Source organism: Tachyglossus aculeatus, chromosome 1 (assembly GCF_015852505.1).
Source record: "Tachyglossus aculeatus isolate mTacAcu1 chromosome 1, mTacAcu1.pri, whole genome shotgun sequence".
Lineage (NCBI taxonomy): Eukaryota > Metazoa > Chordata > Mammalia > Monotremata > Tachyglossidae > Tachyglossus > Tachyglossus aculeatus.
In genome coordinates, this window is record NC_052066.1 from 120,437,258 (window position 1) to 120,456,901 (window position 19,644).

At 44.8% G+C, this 19,644-nt stretch overlaps 1 protein-coding gene across 1 annotated transcript; it reads left to right on the top strand.

Annotated features, from left to right (window-relative positions):
- Positions 1 to 1,500: 1,500 nt before the first annotated feature.
- On the top strand, positions 1,501 to 15,165 carry ODC1 (ornithine decarboxylase 1). Its single transcript, XM_038746064.1, has 12 exons — positions 1,501 to 1,691; positions 7,791 to 7,921; positions 8,026 to 8,159; positions 8,729 to 8,902; positions 9,248 to 9,420; positions 9,723 to 9,857; positions 10,006 to 10,087; positions 12,240 to 12,323; positions 13,499 to 13,661; positions 13,756 to 13,868; positions 13,956 to 14,170; positions 14,678 to 15,165. Exons 3-12 carry the CDS (start codon positions 8,058 to 8,060, stop codon positions 14,820 to 14,822), a joined length of 1,386 nt encoding a protein of 461 aa, XP_038601992.1. The 5' UTR covers positions 1,501 to 1,691; positions 7,791 to 7,921; positions 8,026 to 8,057; the 3' UTR covers positions 14,823 to 15,165.
- Positions 15,166 to 19,644: the final 4,479 nt, after the last annotated feature.

Genomic DNA, 19,644 nt, shown 5'->3' on the forward strand with positions numbered 1-19,644 from the left:
GGCTCTGCACACAGTAAGCGCTCAATCAATATGATTGATTGATTGATTCTCTGTGCCTCAGTTCCCTGATCTGTAAAATGGGGATTAAGACCGTGAGCTCCCCCGCCCCACCTCGTATCCTCCCCAGAGCTTAGAACGGTGCTCGGCACATAGTAAGCGCTTAATAAATGCCATCAGTAGTAGTAGTAGTAGTAGTAGTAGGGTTTTGAAGGGAGGCTTTGTTTAGTTTTATGATCTCCCCGTTCTGTGCTTTCGGCCTGGAGACATTGTGGCCAACTGGGCTCTGCACACAGTAAGCGCTCAATCAATACGATTGATTGATTGATTCTCTGTGCCTCAGTTCCCCGATCTGTAAAATGGGGATTAAGACCGTGAGCCCCCCCCCCCCCACCACCACCTTGTATCCTCCCCAGCGCTTAGAACGGTGCTCGGCACATAGTAAGCGCTCACTAGACTTTTAGACTGTGAGGCCCACTGCTGGGTAGGGACTGTATATGTTGCCAACTTGTACTTCCCAAGCGCTTAGTCCAGTGCTCTGCACGCAGTAAGTGCTCAATAAGTACGATTGATTGATTGATTGATTACTAAATGCCATCATTAGTAGTAGTAGTAGTAGGGGTTTGAAGGGGGGCTTTGTTTCGCTTTATGGTCCGTCTCCCCGTTCTGTGCTTTCGGCCTGGCGACGCTGTGGCCAACTGCGCCGCGCACACAGTAGGACCGCCTCTCTATGTTGCCAACTTGTCCATCCCAAGCGCTTAGTCAATCAATCAATCAATCGTATTGATTGAGCGCTTACTGTGTGCAGAGCACTGTCCAGTGCTCTGCACACAGTAAGCGCTCAATCAATACAGTTGACGACGACGATCAATCTAGGAGGCCTTCCCAGCCTGAGCCCCTTCCTTCCTCTCCCCCTCGTCCCCCTCTCCATCCCCCCATCTTACCTCCCTCCCTTCCCCACAGCACCTGTATACATGGATATATGTTTGTACATATTTTTTTACTCTTTATTTATTTATTTAATGTATTTGTACCTATCCATTCTGTTTATTTTATTTTGTTAGTATGGTTTTGTCCTCCGTCTCCCCCTTTTAGACTGTGAGCCCACTGTTGGGTGGGGGCTGTCTCTATGTGATGCCAATCTGTCCTTCCCAAGCGCTTAGTCCAGTGCTCTGCACATAGTAAGCGCTCGATAAATACGATCGATGGATCGATTCTGCACACAGTAAGCGCTCAATCAAGACGATTGATGATGATGATTGACCGACCGAACGGTGGGGTGGGCGGGCGCGTCCGGCCCTCCCGGCTGGCGGGGCGGGGCGTGCGGCCTTAAGGCGCTGACGCTGGGCCGTCCCCGCCGGTCCCTCCGCCCCCCTCCCCGCCCGGCCGGAACCGATCGGGGCTGGTTTGAGCTGGTGCGTCGCCATGACGACGCGGCTGCGCTATAAATAGCGGCGCCCCAACGCCGCCGGGCTTTGTCAGTCCCCGCGGCCGGCCTGCCTCCCTCCCTCCCTGCTTCCGTCGACGGCCCGGTCCGAGCCGCCGCAGCAGCCCGGGCAGGGGGCAACTCCGGCGGGGTCGGGGAGGGAATCGGGCCGGCCGTCTGTCCGTCCGTCCGTCCGTCCATCAGTCCGCCCGTCCGTCCGTCCGTCCGGGCCGCGGCTCCCTATGGGGCTCGCCCGGGCCCACTGAAGGTGAGAGGAGCCGTCGACGACGGGCAGGCACGTGGCCGAGGGCACGCCGGGGGGGGGGGACACGGGCCGTCTGTGTGTGTGTGTGTGTGTGTGTCTGTGTATATCTGTGTGTGTGTGTGTGTGTATGTCTGTGTGCCCTTGTGAATATCATCCGTGGGTGCGCGCCTGTGTGGATATCTGGGTGCGTGTCTATCTGCGTGTGTCTTTGTGTGTATCTGTGTGTCTGTGTAGATCTGTGGGGGGGGGGGTGTGTGTGAATATCATCTGTGGGGGTGGGCCTGTGTGGGTCTGTGGATATCTGTGTGGGTCTGTGTGTAGATCTGTGCGTGTGTGTGGGTGTAGATCTGTGCGTGTGTCTGTGTAGATCTGTGCGTGTGTCTGTATTTCTGTGTGTGTCTGTGTAGATCTGTGTGTGTGTGTCTGTATATCTGTGTGTGTGTGTATATCTGTGTCTGTGTAGATCTGTGTGTGTGTCTGTGTAGATCTGTGTGTGTGTGTGTGTATGTCTGTGTGCCCTTGTGAATATCATCCGTGGGTGCGCGCCTGTGTGGATATCTGGGTGCGTGTCTGCGTGTCTATCTGCGTGTGTCTTTGTGTGTATCTGTGTAGATCTGTGGGGGGGGTGTGTGAATATCATCTGTGGGGGTGGGCCTGTGTGGGTCTGTGGATATCTGTGTGGGTCTGTGTGTAGATCTGTGCGTGTGTGTGGGTGTAGATCTGTGCGTGTGTCTGTATATCTGTGTGTGTCTGTATATCTGTGTGTGTCTGTATATCTGTGTGTGTATATCTGTGTGTGTGTCTGTGTGTAGATCTGCGTGTGTCTGTGTGTATATCTGTGTGAGATGTGTGCGTGTGTCTGTGTGTATATGCGTGTGTCTGTGTGTATATCTGTGTGAGATCTGTGCATGTGTCTGTGTAGATCTGCGCGTGTGTCTGTATATCTGTGTGTCTGTATATCTGTGTGTGTGTCTGTGTATATCTGTGTGTGTCTGTGTATATCTGTGTGTGTGTCTGTATATCTGTGTGTGTCTGTATATCTGTGTGTCTGTATATCTGTGTGTGTGTGTCTGTGTATATCTGTGTGTGTGTCTGTGTATATCTGTGTGTCTGTGTATATCTGTGTGTGTGTGTCTGTGTGTATATCTGCGGGTCTGTGTGTATATCTGTGTGTGTGTCTGTGTATATCTGTGTGTGTGTCTGTGTGTATATCTGCGTGTGTCTGTGTGTATATCTGCGTGTGTCTGTGTGAGATCTGTGTGTAGATCTGTGCGTGTGTCTGTATATCTGTGTGTGTCTGTATATCTGTGTGTGTGTGTCTGTGTATATCTGTGTGTGTGTCTGTGTATATCTGTGTGTCTGTGTATATCTGTGTGTGTGTGTCTGTGTGTATATCTGCGGGTCTGTGTGTATATCTGTGTGTGTGTCTGTGTATATCTGTGTGTGTGTCTGTGTGTATATCTGCGTGTGTCTGTGTGTATATCTGCGTGTGTCTGTGTCTATATCTGTGTGTGTGCGTGTGTTTGTGTGCATGTGTGTATGTCTATATCTGTGTGTGTCTGTATATCTGTGTGCGTCTCTGTATGTCTTTTTGTCTGTGTGTACATCTGTGTGTGTGTCTGTGTGTATATCTGTGTGTGTATTCATTCATTCAGTCGTACTTATTGAGCGCGGACTGTGTGCAGAGCACTGTGCTAAGCGCTTGGGGAGTGCAAGCCGGCAACGTAGGGAGCCGGGCCCTCCCCAACAACGGGCCCACAGTCTAGAGAAGCGGCGTGGCTCGGCGGAAGGAGCCCGGGCTGGGGAGGCAGAGGTCATGGGGTCGGCGCGCTTGTGTGTGTGTGTGTGTCTGTGTGTGTCTCTGTGTGTGTGTGTGTGTGTGTGTGTGTGTGTGTGTGTGTGTGTGTGTTGGGGGGGCGGCAAACTTAATGGCTCAACCAGGCCCTGACCTGGAACTTTCCAGGGTCAAGCAGGGAAGAGTGGCGTTTTCCTTTCCCTTAGACAAGGCGCATCCGGTCGATCGGACGGATCATTGTACTGCACAGAGTAAGCGCTCAGTAAATACTCAATAAACAGCCCTACCTGATCACCTTGTAAACCCCACCCCAGCGCTTAGAACAGTGCTTTGCACATGGTAAGCGCCTTATAAAGGCCATCATTATTATGTGAGCCCGCTGTTGGGTAGGGACAGTCTCTATGTGTTGCCGACTTGTACTTCCCAAGCGCTTAGTCCAGTGCTCTGCACACCGTAAGCGCTCAATAAATACGATTGATTGATTACTGAGAGCTCACCTCCTCCAGGAGGCCTTCCCAGACTTCTTCCCCTCCTCTCGATCCCCCCCGCTTTACCTCCTTCCCCTCCCCGCAGCACCTATATATAAGTATGTACAGGTTTATTACTCTTTTTATTTTACTTGTACATATTTATTCTATTTTATTTTGTTAATATGTTTTGTTGACCGTCTCCCCCTTCTCGACTGTGAACCCGCCTGTGGGTAGGGACCGTCTCTATATGTTGCCAACTTGGACTTCCCAAGCGCTTAGTACAGTGCTCTGCACACAGTAAGCGCTCAATAAATACGAATGAGTGTGTGTGTGCGCGCGCTGGGGGGCTCGGGCAGACGAGCACTCGGTACAGTGCCCTCCATGTAGTAAGCGCCCACTAAGAACTTCTAGACTGTGAGCCCGTTGTTGGGTAGGGACCGTCTCTCTGTGTTGCCGACTTGGCGCTTAGTACAGTGCTCTGCACACAGTAAGCGCTCAATAAATACGATTGAATGAATGAATGAAAGGACGACGGGGTGGCGCTCGGTACAGAGCACACAGGAAGCGCCCAATAAGGACGATGAGGTGGCGCTCGGTACAGTGCAAACAGGAAGCACCCAATAAGGACGATTGGGGGGCGCTTGGTACAGTGCTCTGCACACAGTAAGTGCCCAGTAAGGACGATGGGGTGGCGTTCAGTACAGAGCACACGGTAAGCACCCAATAAGGACGATTGGGGGGGCGCTTGGTACAGTGCTCTGCACACAGTAAGTGCCCAGTAAGGAAGATGGGGTGGCGCTCAGTACAGTGCACACAGTAGGCTCCCAGTAAGGACGATGGGGTGGCGCTCGGTACAGTGCGCACAGTAGTCGCCCAATAAGGACGATTAGGTGACACTCGGTACAGTGCACACAGGAAGCGCCCAATAAGGATGATTGAGGGGGCGCTCGGTACAGTGTTCTACACACAGTAAGCACCCAACAAGGACCCCTTTTAGACTGTGAGCCCACTGTTGGGTAGGGACTGTCTCTATATGTTGCCAATTTGTACTTCCCAAGCGCTTAGTACAGTGCTCTGCACATAGTAAGCGCTCCATAAATACGATTGATGATGATGATGACCATGGGGTGGTGCTCAGTATGGTGGTCAGCATACAGTAAGCGCCCAATAAGGATGTTATATACTGTTATATGTGCATATATGTTTGTACATATTTATTACTCTATTTTACTTGTGCATATCTATTCTATTTATTTTATTTTGTTAATAGGTTTGGTTTTGTTCTCCGTCTCCCCCTTCTAGACTGTGAGCCCGCTGTTGGGTAGGGACTGTCCCTATATGTTTCCAAATTGTACTCCCCAAGCGCTTAGTACAGTGCTCTGCACACAGTAAGCGCTCCATAAATACGATTGATTGATTGATTGATGATTGGGGGGCACTCGGCACAGTGCTCTGCACACGGTAAGTGCCCAGTAAGGACGATGGGGTGGCGTTCAGTACGGTGGTCAGCATGCAGTAAGCGCTCAATAAGGACGATTGGGTGGATGAATGTACATATTTATTACTCTATTTATTTTACTTGTACATATCTATTCTATTTTATTTTGTTAGTATGTTTGGTTTTGTTCTCTGTCTCCCCCTTTTAGACTGTGAGCCCACTGTTGGGTAGGGACTGTCTCTATATGTTGCCAATTTGTACTTCCCAAGCGCTTAGTACAGTGCTCTGCACATAGTAAGCGCTCAATAAATACGATTGATTGATTAAGGCTGTGAACCCCCGCAAACCCGCCGGCCTGTGGGGCGCAGGCCCCTTCTCGGAGCCCATTCAAGCGACTCGGCTGTCAATCAATCAATCGTATTTATTATAGTAATTTATTTATAATTGATGATTTATTGAGCGCTTACTGTGTGCAGAGCACTGTACTAAGTGCTTGGGAAGTACAAGTTGGCAACATATAGAGCCAGTCCCTACCCAACAGTGGGCTCACAGTCTGAAAGGGGAAGACAGAGAACAAAACCAAACATACTAACAAAATAAAATAAATAGAATAGATATGTACAAGTAAAATAGAGTAATAAATATGTACAAACATATATACAGGTGCTGTGGGGAAGGGAAGGAGGTAAGATGGGGGGACCCGCTCTTAGGCGCAGTATATATTGCCACCACCACCCCCCCTTTCCATTTTTTGGTCGGATTTTGGTTTCAGGAAATGGGCTCACAAAAGTGCTCTTCTAGACTGTGAGCCCGTTGATGGGTGGGGACCGTCTCCACATGTTGCATTTTTGTACTTAGTACAGCGTCCCGCACCCAGTAAGCGCTCAATAAATACGACTGAAAGAAGGAAGGAGCCACTCTCCCCCTTAAACTTTTATCTCGAAGGACGACGGCCTTGAGGCTTCAGGGCCTCAGAAACTGTTTAACGCCTTTTTGAAACGTTAAAAGGAAGTGACCGGCACCCCCACGTTTCAGAACATTTACACACCCGGGAAGAAGCAGTTTCTGGGAAACTGCTGTTTTGTGATGACATTGGTGCATGTTCCCGTACCTGAAGCTTTCAGGATGTACTTTGGAAGTGATGGGAAGGTGACCGAAGTATTTCTTAAACGCCTGTGCAGTGTAGTAAGCACGGGAACAGGATTTCAGTGCGACCAGATCAGAGCCCCCCGGGCCCAGGGTCACACAGCAGCCAGGTAGCAGAGCCCGGAGCGGCAGCATTCAGTATGAAAAGCCCCGTTAACACCTCTTTAAAATCTTTTAAAGAATAAGCGGTGGTCGTTTCCTCCTCAGAAAAATCCCCAGCCCTAAACCGGTGCCTCAACGAAATTGCAGAGGTGTGGATTTGTCATGATTGGCAATCAATCGGTGGTATTTATTGAGCACTTACCTGTGCAGAGCACTGCAGTGAGCTGAGAACAGTGAAACAGTTCTTATGTTCCCTCCCCACGGGAGCTTACCCTCTAGAAGGGGAGGGCAGAGTTAAAATGCATTACGGATACGTACACGAGTGCCAAATATGTGTCAGGGAGAGGAAATTGGGGGGAAAAAGAGGGCTTTATCCGGGAAGGCCTTGTCTGCTCTCTGTAGTGTGTAGTTAACGTTAGCGAAAGAGCAGGCCACCCAATGGGAGTCACAGAGCGTGGAGTCTGTGATATGAGCCTTTGATGGCCATTGGAGCCAAAATTGCTAAACTCCTAAAGGACACCATTAAGAGGACAAAAATGAGTGCATTTTTTTTCTTTTTGCTACATGTGAGAATATTGGCCCAACCAGAACATAGGTTAAAACTAGGCTCATGAAATGAGTTCTTGCTCAGAGTTTTAATTAGGTTTATTCTGGTCAGCAGGTTTGAAACCTTAATATTTGGAAGTACTTCTGTTTTAAATAGATTGCTTTACCAGCAGTGATCTGATAGGCTTCATTTACTGTTGCTTTAAGTGAACCAATTTGTTTGAGCTGAGAGGTTAGTTCCAACTTCCCTAAAGTCTCAGAGAAATAAAATGCACTGCTTTTTTTTTAGCAAAAGTATAAAGAGTATACACCAATTCAAAATGCCATATTATCGGATAAGAATAGGTCTGCCAACATTTGGCCCTTAGGAGTTTTTAGGAAGTGGTAAATGATTACCTATTAACGTTTATTTGTCTGATGCCTTTCTGAGTGCTGTCAAGCATTATTGGCAGTATTGGACACACAGTAAAGCTATGTTCTTTTGGAATTTTGACTGGCCAAACTTTGTTCACTGATTTCCATTACTGTTTTCTGGGACTTCTTATATTAGGTATAGTGTGATTTGCGTGATTAGAAATGGTTTGTTTTGTTTTTGCCTCTTGTAGAAAACCTATAGTGCGTCAGCTGCACCAAGGACACAAACATAACCTACATTTCCCAGGATTTTCTCTCTTGGAGAAATACCCTAAGTGTCTAGCTGGAAAGAGCTTTTCTGTTCCGGCTCCCAGTTTTCCATGTAAGTATAAAGCTTGCATTTGATATGTTGGCTCTTAATATTTTTGTGTTTTAACATATCAACTTGTAAACTAAGATCCAGGTTTTCTTTTTCTACATCGAAAGATTGTTGCACTTTAGAAGAATAACAAGGAATCATGAATAACTTCAGCAATGATGAGTTTGACTTTACATTCCTTGATGAAGGATTTACTGCCAAGGATATCCTGGACCAAAAAATCAATGAAGTTTCCTCCTCTGTAAGTGTTAACCAATTTCCCTGGTGAAGATGCCTTGAAAATGAAACCGTATTCACATTCCCAGGGCCAAAAGGAAAAGAGGCAGTGGGCTTTAAAAAAAAAATAAAGATCGGTCGACTTTTCTTTTTATTTAGTTTTCATAGAACTGTGTTTAGCTAGAAGGAACCCTGGGCATGGATGTGCTCATGTAATTTTAGATAGAGCCAAGCCAGATCCACAGATCAGGGATGGAAAATGCCACACTTGTTCTCACTCCTTCACCCCTCCCCCGGCACTGGGGGATGGGGCTGGAGTGAAAGGTGAAGGGTCTGGCCAGGAGCCTTTTGGCTTCCAGGGTAGTGGGTAGGGCAGAGAAGCAGGAGCTGTGCCGCAGGCTTAAAGTGCCCATACACTGTTTCGAAGGGAGCAGTGGAAACAGGTGGGAATAGCAGACTGGAGAAGGAGGAGAGTGGTACATGGTAAATTCAGATTGAGTACTCTGTTAATTTTAACAAAACTTTCAGAAATCTTAATTATGTGTGCGTTTATTGCCTATATGCATATATATATATGTATAATTTTTTTTGAAGGATGATAAAGATGCCTTCTACGTTGCCGACCTTGGGGATGTCCTAAAAAAACACATGCGATGGTACAAAGCCCTCCCTCGAGTCACTCCTTTTTATGCTGTCAAATGCAATGACAGCAAAGCTATTGTGAAGACGCTTGCTGCTTTAGGGGCTGGATTCGATTGTGCCAGCAAGGTAAACTTTATTAACGTTTAACTTGAGCAATCAATGAACAGTATTTGAGTGTCTGCTGTGTGTAGGGCCCCCGTACTCAGCAACTGGGAGGGAAAATATGCGATCCTCACTCTCAGGGGGCTTATAGTCGTCTGTTCATGTAGTGAGGCAGTAGGAAGCGCTTAGGTGAAAACAGAAACACCCTCAATTTCTAGTATTTCTTGATGATTTTATCTGTAATTTAAAACTGACACACCCAGTTAAAACAATGGACACCAGAATCAATTGCAACAGTCTCCCTGCTCAGTGTTGTTTCAATTTGAAAAATGCAGTTTATTAACAGTAAACTCACTTTCTAATTTTCAGACCGAAATTCAGTTGGTGCAGAGCATCGGCGTGCCTCCAGAGAGAATAATTTATGCAAATCCATGTAAACAAGTGTCCCAAATTAAGTATGCTGCCAACAGTGGAGTGCAGATGATGACTTTTGATAGTGAAGTAGAGTTAATGAAAGTTAACAGAGCTCATCCAAAGGCAAAGTGAGTTGTGTTTTGGCGTTACAGCATTTCTTTGGGTTTAACACATCCCCAGAGTGTGCATCTGTCCCCTGGACTCTTGCTATAGAACTGCCTTACCTTAACACTCTGAGAATGGGGAGGAGGAGGATGGGGGAAGTTGCTAGAATATTCTGTGTGAAAACAAATGACCTGCCATATGTAGTTCTGTGTGGCTAGTTAAAAGGGATCCAGCCTGGTGTGAGGGTTTGGGCATTAGTTACGCACCGGACATTTTGTTGGCTTTCAGGGCTTCAGAATAGATAGTTTTTTCTCTTTATCTCCAGGTTGGTCCTGCGGATTGCTACCGATGACTCCAAAGCAGTCTGTCGCCTAAGTGTTAAATTTGGTGCCACGCTCAAAACGAGCAGGCTTCTCCTGGAACGGGCTAAGGAACTCAACATTGATGTCATTGGAGTCAGGTAAGTTCGGCTTCCAAGCTAGAAGCTTTTCGGGCAGAGATCTTAGATGTTTCGTGCAACATCCAGCTCTAATTTAATTATGGTTTATGAATTTTATTTTCAACGTGCATCCCCTTTTAGAATAAAATGAAATCCTTTGTCCTTTCAGCTTTCACGTTGGGAGTGGTTGTACTGATCCAGACACCTTTGTCCAGGCAGTGACCGATGCCCGGTGTGTCTTCGACATGGGAGTAAGTATACAATAAAATTCCATATCGCACTACAGTTGCGCCTTGAAAGATGCCAGGCATTATGACACTGTGTCTTTTTCCAACAATGTGAAATAAAGCGTTCTTGAGTTCTAGTTCATTTTTCACGTGGCCCTCGGTGCCTTCTAGTAGCAACCCAGTACCAATCCAGGTCACACACTCCATTCTCGAGATTTCATAAAGCAAAGTGCTCGTTGAGGAGTGAAGAAAAACAGGAAGGTAGGGTGGGGCTAGTTGGTGGCACCTCGAAGCTAGTTTTGAGCTTTATTTGATGCTGAGGAACACCGAAAAGCTGGTGGAAAGTTGTGGGGAGTGGGAGAGAGAAGCAGTAGTAGACCGTGCAAGTTGAAAGATAGTGCAGAGTCATGAGGGTGACGCAGATTTTGGGCTTCTGGGCCAGGTGGGAGGATAGTAGCAGCTGAAGTGGGACAGCTAGGAAGAGGAGGGCTTAGAAGAACTCGTTACCCGTGCCTTATGAGGCAGGTAAGGGTCTAGCACTTACTTGATATGCACTTCATTTTTTCCAAGCTAATTTAGCATACCTCAATCTCAACTCTCCCCACTCTACCCGCTCACTCGTGCTGTTCCCCAGGCTTCAGACTCTCCCTAAATCCAACCTATCTCCCGGTTTTCAAAGCCCTTATAAAATCCCCCTTTCCCCAGTTTCTAGCTCTTGTATACAAGTCTTATCAGCCATCTCTGGTACTTATGAACTTGTTCTTACGCATCCTCAGCCCTGAGGTATCCAGTGAGGCCCCAGTGATTAGTAGATTTTTGTTTTGCCTACTTGTATCCACACCACCCCTTCCGTGACTGACTACCTTCCCCACCTGGAAAAGCTCAGTTGGCCGTGAAGTGTAGGATAAACATTTTAGAGCCTGAAAAATCCAAGCTGGGTGCAGATGGTGTCTGTGGTTTCACTTTCTCCAACTCAGGGGTCTGCCACCTATGGTTCTTGGGACTTGGAGCTGTCGGGAGGGTGATGGGGAGCAAATCATTGAGTAAAAAAGCAAACAGATTCACAGTGAAGCAAGTTGCATTCTTGTATGTTTAAACTGGCACCGTTACAAGGTTTTGTGTGGTCCTTTTGCACAAAAAGGAGGCTGGGTCTTGTTCTATCTACTTCTCCAACAGTGCCGAGGGACTACTTCCTGTATGTGTTCCCTTAAACTTTCAATTAACGTATTTTGACTACTCTATTTGTACGTATTTTTCCTGTATATCTCATTAGAGAACTTTCAGGTAGGGAATTGGGTCACTTCTTTGTTTTTTGTACTCTCCAAGCACTGCACCCAGTTGAGAACTCAATAAATGCCCTTCTTACTAGTGTAAGTGACACAGGGTCAACCATGATGTGTTCTGTGGCACAAGTCCAAAGTGTCTGGAGGCTGGAATCACAAAGTCCTGGACTGGGGAAAGCATGCAGGAGCTGAGGTAGTGACGTTATTTTAACACTGGCTCGTCCAGCTGTGCCTATGTGAAACAGCCTCTTCTGGCGCCAAGAGTGGGAGGCAGGTGTCGAAACCCGAGTCTCGTGGATTTAAGGAGCCCTAGATTGGTCTACTTTCTGTAGAAATAGCCCCTCTTTTGAGCAGAGTTTTGTGGAGGTCAGGACTTGGCAAAATGACCAGCCAAATTGCCCGGGAGTCGGGATATGTCTTCAGGCTGTGTGTTACCGGGGTTGTGTCTTTTCATAGCTGTCTGCCACGTGTTTGACTGCTCACCCAGTTCTCTGACACTGGCCTTTGAGTTCTTGCGAAACCTCGCATTGAGGAAAGTTTGTGGAGCAGTTGCGATGCCATATGCGTGTTTCCTCGATAATTCCCTCACCCTCATTGTAGCCAACAGACATTTTGGCAGAATGTACAGGCTGCTTCCACTGCAGAACAAGGGCCCATTTGGCAGAAAAGAGCATCAGACTTGACAAAAGTTCAGTCGTGTGCACAGCAGGATGATATGTTAACAGTGTTTGCAAGGTCTCTGTGCCGTGTCTAGTTTCCTCTGATGGGAAGCAGCTTGGCACCTTCAAAAAGCTTATGATCTTGGAATATTTCAGTCATGATTTTTCTTTAGTTCTGCTTCCTCTTTATGTAGCTCCCTTTTAAGCCTGATCATTTAATCTTTTTTACACTAGGCCGAGCTTGGTTTTGATATGTGTCTGCTGGACATTGGAGGAGGTTTCCCTGGCTCTGAAGATGTGAAGCTCAAGTTTGAAGAGGTATTCTCTTTTTCTGAAAAATTTAGAAAATTATTCAGCAAGATTCCATTTTGGTGGTTTTTTTATTTTTTATTTTTTGAAAAAATTCCCCTACAGTTAACAAAAAGAGCAAGCTCTACCTTCTTGTGAGAATAACTGCTTTTTAAAAATGCCCTCATCTTGTATTTGAAATAAGCTTTGTGTTTGAAGTTTTAGGAAGGGTAACCTTTAGTTTGTGTGATTACAGAAAAGGCTTTTAGGAGCAGTAACGATATTTACCAAGCACATACAATGCGGTGAGCACTGTCCAAAAGACAGGAGTGTGTAGGAAATACAAATAAGAGTTTTGAATTTGGATTTGAATACCACTTTGTCTAGATGAAGATGTTAATGACAAATTCAGACGTGGTCCTGAGTGGAGGTCAGATACATTGAAGGGAGTAAAATGGGAAACTGAAGAGTGCCTAGTTCCACCCCCAAATTCTTTTTTTGCCTGGGAAGGAGCGTGGCCTAGTGAAAAGGGCCCAGAACTGGCAGTCAGGAGATGTGAATTCTAATATTGACTCTAGCACTTGCCTGCTCTGTGACCTTAAGCAAGTCACCTGATTTCTCTGTGCCCTAGTTTCGTTTGTAAAATGGGGATTCAATTCCTCTTCTCCTTTTCCCCTTCAGACTGTCCCATGTAGGACAGAGACCGTGTCTGATATGATTGTACCTAACCAAATGCTTACCACACTGCTTGGCACAGAGTAAGCACTCATTAGTTACTGTTTCCAGGAAAACAGTAAAACATGCAAAAGAGTCCAATTGGGATCAAGTAAAAATATGTATACTCACTAAATTTAGGTTGTCTAGTTTTTTTTTTTACCAAATGTGGATAAACATTTGAAATTTCATAAGTAAGAAGAAATGTGGCTTGGTGGTGGAAAGATTTTTCTGAATTGCCCAATTTTTAAAAAATTGGATCTCAGTGATAATAGTGATATTTATTAAGTTACTTTACCATGTATTAAGCCCTGGGTTAAACCCTGTGGTAGACCTTCTGTCTTAAAAAAGATTTCGAGGTCATGTTTGTGAATCCTGTATTTTTAACTGGCTGACTTTTTTTTTTTTTGCATTGTGACTGAGCTAATAGAACTTTAACAGGAGTGAAAATTGTTTGAAAACTGCATTCTAATTGCTACCTCTTCTGATAGATCACAAGTGTCATCAATCCAGCATTGGAGAAGTATTTCCCTTCTGATTCAGGAGTGAGAATCATTGCTGAACCAGGCAGATACTATGTTGCATCAGCTTTCACGCTCGCTGTTAATATCATTGCCAAAAAGGTTGTATTAAAAGAACAGACAGGTTCTGATGGTATGTACTGAGTTCTAAAGTGCTCAATTATCATTGAGGTACCAGGAAACAAGTCTTTCATAAGTTTTAAATTTGGATTTATCTACCTTTCTAGATGAAGATGATGTTAATGACAAAACTATAATGTATTATGTGAATGATGGAGTATATGGATCATTTAATTGCATCTTGTACGATCATGCGCACGTTAAACCGATTCTACAAAAGGTAACTAGTTGCCTTCTACTATGACGTAAGTTACACATGGTGTTAAGTGAAATGAATTAAACTCATTTTTGTTTCTCTTCTCTCCAGAGACCCAAACCAGATGAGAGTTACTATTCCTGCAGCATTTGGGGTCCAACATGTGATGGGCTCGATCGTATCGTTGAGCGCTGCGATATGCCGGAATTGCAAGTTGGAGATTGGCTGCTTTTTGAAAATATGGGTGCTTACACTGTTGCCGCTGCTTCTACGTTCAATGGATTCCAGAGGCCAACTATCTATTATGTGATGTCAGGTCCAGCATGGTAAGTAATATTTCAGTGTTACTGATTTGTTACGGTAGAGAGCTAACTGTTAAGCAGGTGCCTAGGTGGAGAAGTAGAAGTTTACATTGGATTTGATTACGCATATAAATTACCATCAGTTCTTATTTATTCAGGATAAATCAGTTAAGTGAAACCAGGTAACAGTCATGAGGACTGCCGACTTATTGATATGATATTATAGAAGTAGCTATTTAGAAATACTGTGCTAGTCATCTGGACCCCTGATGAGTGTCAGTACAGAGAGGACAGATTGTGAAGGAATTGATTATAGGGCTGCTGGTGTTTTGTTTTTGCTGGGATGTGGGAAGTGCAACGTGTCAAGTGGCGGGCAAGGATGCTGACTTTTTTTTCTTAATATGAAAAGTGTAGGAATTAACTAATCTGTCAGGAACTGCATGCTCTCCCAGAAATTGCTTTGCTAAAATGAAAATTATTCTGAAATTGTGGATACGATTTTTCTGAATATACCTCCTTGATCTGCTTTAGGCAACGAATGCAACAAATCAACGAGCAAGATTTGCCAGCAGCAGTAGAGGAGCCAGATACCAACACTCTGCCCTTGTCTTGTGCTTGGGAAAGTGGCATGGAACATCATCCGGCAACTTGTGCTTCGGCTAGTATTAATGTATAGATACTTGTGTGTAGTCTCTTCCCAGCGAGTGTAGCTTGAATTTAGGGCATTTTCGGGGACCATTAACTTAATTCCTGCTAGTTTTTTTAAAAATGTGTTCAAGAGTAGGGTTGGCATAAATGTGATGAAATGGATGACTAGAAGATGGGGTCACATTTATCTGTGTTCCTATGGAAACTATTTGAATATTTGTTTTATATGGATTTTTATTCACTTTTCAACTATGCTACTAAAGATTGTCCCTCCACTGTTTGAACAAGCATTTGTAGCTTGTATAACAGCAGAACGGGCTGAGCTTAGTGTCGTGACCTGTTTTAAAATAAAATATATTGAAATAATTGAATATTGGGAAATCTTTGCAGTGTGTCCATTCGGGGATGGGTTGAAGTTTGGTTTCCCAGTCGGAGATTCATTTAAACTGATGTGCTCAACCCAGAATTACTCTTAATGGAATATCTGTATATTTATTACCAGTCTCCCATCGGAAAACATGAAAGGGTTAGTCCGCTGTTTTTCCTGTTCAACTGTTGAAAACCTAGGGACTTAACTGAGTGATAAAGGAGGGGAGGCTAGTTGAGAATGTTAATCCCTCGTCAAAAGATGAGGTCATGTGAACAGCTGGAAAAAAAATGTACCATTGAGACTGAATTTGTGTATGTGTTTGCCAAAAAATCCCATCATTTGTTTAGGGGGACCAATGGCCTTGGTGTTGTAATTGCGTAGTTAGTTACTGGAGGGGCTCTGAATCGGACTTGATTCTTAAAAGTTTCAGCTATCCTGCAGGAAGGAACACTTGTGGAGTGTTGTCATACTTAGGGATGAGATGTGAGGTAACTGGTTATTTCTGTTTGGTTAACGAGTTAGCTTCACACGAAAAGCAAAAATAAATTGCTTGGTCATTTTGAAGTATTGCCATATTGCCAGTTTCCTTCCTCTCACTGCCAGGCTAGGTTAAGTTACATGCATAGTTGCAGACTAATTAGGAATAAATGTGTCTCAAACATTGACAATAAATTAAAGAGCAATTACAGCGTGGCTCAGTGGAAAGAGCACGGGCTTTGGAGTCAGAGTTCATTGGTTCAAATCCTGGCTCCGCCAAATATCAGCTCTGTGAGTTTGGGCAAGGCACTTAACTTCTCTCTGCCTCAGTTACCTCATCTGTAAAATGGGGATTAAGACTGTGAGCACCCCCCCGCTCCCCCGGACAATCTGATCACCTTGTAACCTCCCCAGCGCTTAGAACAGTGCTTTGCACATAGTAAGCGCTTAATAAATGTCATCATTGTTACTGTTATTATTATAAAACTCAAATTAGCCATTTTCTCAAAAGGAGGTGCTAAAATCTTCCCCTAGCCTCTGGGTTTTAATCCTTTCCCCTTGCACTCAATCTTAAGAACAATATTTAAATAAGCTTTTTTTTTTCCTTTTTTATGGTATTTAAGTAGTTTGCTATCGGTCAACCACTGCTGTGTGACCTTGGGCGAGCCACTTCTGTGAACCTGTTATCTGTAAAATGGGGGTAAAGACTAAGCCACATGTGGGACTGGGACTATCTAACCTGATTAGCTTGTATCTACCCCAGCGTTTAGTATAAGTGCCTGGCACTTAGTAAGTACTTAACAAATACAGTAAGGAAAGAAAAAAAAAAGCCACAAGTAAAGATATGCATCAGAATTTCAGCCTTTAACATTTACTCTTCACTAGGGTTCACAGATGTTTGTTTTCTTGAGAGCAGTGTGGCTTAGAAGGAGCACAGGCTTGTGAGTCAGAGGATGTGGGTTCTAATTCTGCCTCCTTGTCTGCTGTGACCGTGGGCAAGCCACTTCTCTGTGCCTTAGTTACCTCATCTGTAAAATGGGGATTAAAGCTGTGAGCCCCACGTGGGACAACCCAATTACCCTGTTTCTACCCCAGTGCTCAGAACTATCCTTAGCACATAGTAAGTGCTTAATAAATACCAAAATAATAATAATAGTAGGGCTAAGCAGGATGCTAGATACATTCTGAAACTTGTAGAATAAGGCATTTACTAAGCAAAGCCAAGCATACGTAAAACTTCAGGAAATTTTTTGAATACTTCCTTCCTGGAGTGCTGCCTTTGCACAGGTTTGTGCAAACATGCAAAACATAACATCTCTGTTATGTTTTGAGCAATAGGTGATTGATTGCCAGGGCAATTCTAATGTCTGTACATTCAGGAATTGATTACCTAGGCCCTTCTATTCTCTCTCAACTCCTTCCCGCTATATTATTAGCCTACTGGTGCCTCCCATTTGTGGGTGAGCAAGGCAAATAAACACCTGCATTGTGCTGAAAGTTCTTCCAGAGAGCATTTTTTGATAATGCAGTTTGGATAGAACACTTAAGGAATGAGGCAGCATTCTTTCTTCAATTCCCAATGTGGTGGAAAAAACAGTTGTAAATAATAATCACGATATTTTTAAGTGCTCTATGTGCCAAGCACTGTTCTAAGCGCTGGAGTAGATACAAGCTAATAAAGTTGGACACAGTCCCTGTCCCACATGGGCTCACAGCCTCAATCCTCATTTTACAGATGAGGTAACTGAGGCCCAGAGAAGTGAAGTGACTTGCCCGAGGTCAAACAGCAGACAAGTGGTGGAGCTGAGATTAGAACTCATGACCTCTGACCCCTAAGCCCATGCTGTTGCCATGCTGCCATGCCAAGCAGGCCATGCTGCTTCATGTTCCCATGCATTCATCAGTAGAGATAGGTGAATGCTACAATGTGTTTTCTTAACCTGAGCTCCTGCTGTTGGGAAGCAACAACTGCATTACTGGAAAACTACTTGTACAGAGTAACTTAGAGGAGAAGAAAGGTCAGATGACAAGTGTTTTTCAGATGTTCATGCACTAAGGGATCAATCAATTGTATTTATTGAGCGCTTACTGTGTGCAGAGCACTGTACTAAGCGCTTGGGAAGTACAAGCTGGCAACATATAGAGACAGTCCCTACCCAACAGTGGGCTCACTTCTATGCTATTCTGATCCCATTTAACATATGTATATGTGGGAATTGGTCAGGTTGAGTTGAATTGGTCAGGTTGAGTTCCATATGATCAATTCCTAGAAACTTTACCTAATGGATAAACATTTTCTATAATTTTTAAAACACTGAATTAGTACATGAACATGGAACAAGGATTGATGGGAGCTGTGGGGTAGGAAACGGTAAATTCCTTGAGGGGGGAGATCATGATAATTAAGCAAGGATCATGTCTACTGACTACTGGATTCATCATCAGTGATATTGAGCACTTACTATATGCAGAGCACTGTACTCAGTGCACGGGAGAGTACAATACAAAGTTGGCAGACCCGTTCCTTGTCCATAACGAGCTTAGAGGGGGAGACAGACATTAAACAATTTGTAATATATAATTTAAAAGATTCATACATAGTGCAGAGCACTGTACTAAGTGCACGGGAGAGTACAATACAAAGTTGGCAGACCTGTTCCTTGTCCATAACGAGCTTAGAGGGGGAGACAGACATTAAACAATTTGTAATATATAATTTAAAAGATCCATACATTAGTGCTGTGGGGTTGAGGGTAGGGTGGATATCACATGCCCAAAGGTTACAGCTATAAGTGTGTAGTTGGTGCAGCAGGGAGAAGGACAGAGAGTTTAACAGGGGAAGGCCTTTTGGAGGAGGTGTGTCCTTAAGGCCTTGAAGGTGGGAAGAGGGGTGGTCTAGCATAAATCATCATCATCAATCATCAATCGTATTTATTGAGCGCTTACTGCGTGCAGAGCACTGTACTAAGCGCTCGGGAAGTACAAGTTGGCAACATATAGAGGGGGGAGAGTGTTCCAGGCCATGTGGTGAGACAGATGAGATCAGGGCTGGCGCTAGAGAAGCCAAGTGGGGGTGCTGGGCTGTTCTCCAGTGTTAGGTACAATATAGAGCACGCAATAATTAATTATTGAAGGTGCTGGACAACGGGCAGGGATTGTGTCTATCCAACTATCCTACTGCACTCTTCCAAGTGCTGTTTACACAGTAAGTGCTCAATAAATAACATCTATCAATTGTTGGTAGTCCCATATCGATCTGTGGAAGCCATACAAACCCAGTTTGCCCTGACCAAATTTGATTTAATGCCAGCCCATGGAGAGGAAACAAATTGCTTATCTTTCTCTCCCATTCGGTTCCATTTTTCCCCCTTTCATTGCTTAGGGCACCTGGCATAACGTGCTTCTCAATCTTTACTCTTGGCTTTCTTCAGAGCGTAAATTTTGGGGTAGAGGAAAGCAGAACAAAGATGGAAAACTTGATGTGCTATGCTAGTGCAGTCATTGGAGAAGCAGCGTGGCTCAGTGGAAAGAGCCCGGGCTTTGGAGTCAGAGGTCATGGGTTCAAATCCTGCCTCCGCTAATTGTCAGCTGTTTGAATTTGGGCAAGTCACTTAACTTCTCTGTGCCACAGTTACCTCAACTGTAAAATGGGGATTACTACTGTGAGTCCCCTGTGGGACAACCTGATCACCTTGTAACCTCCCCAGCGCTTAAAACAGTGCTTTGCACATAGTAAGTGCTTAATAAATGCCACCATTATTATTATTGGTGTGTTTCTACCAGCTTCCTCCCTCCTAGAAAAAGAACCTCAAACCCGGAGATGAGGACCTTAAACCCATTCAGGGATCAGGGTATTTTTTGAGAGAATATTTGCTTCAGATGGTTTCAGTCCTGACAAGGATTTAGGAGGTGTCTTGTAGTCATCCTAAAACTAACAAGGGTTAAAGGAAGACACTCAATCAGCTCCCTCCCCCTCCCCCAGTTTAATCTTGCTTATCTACTA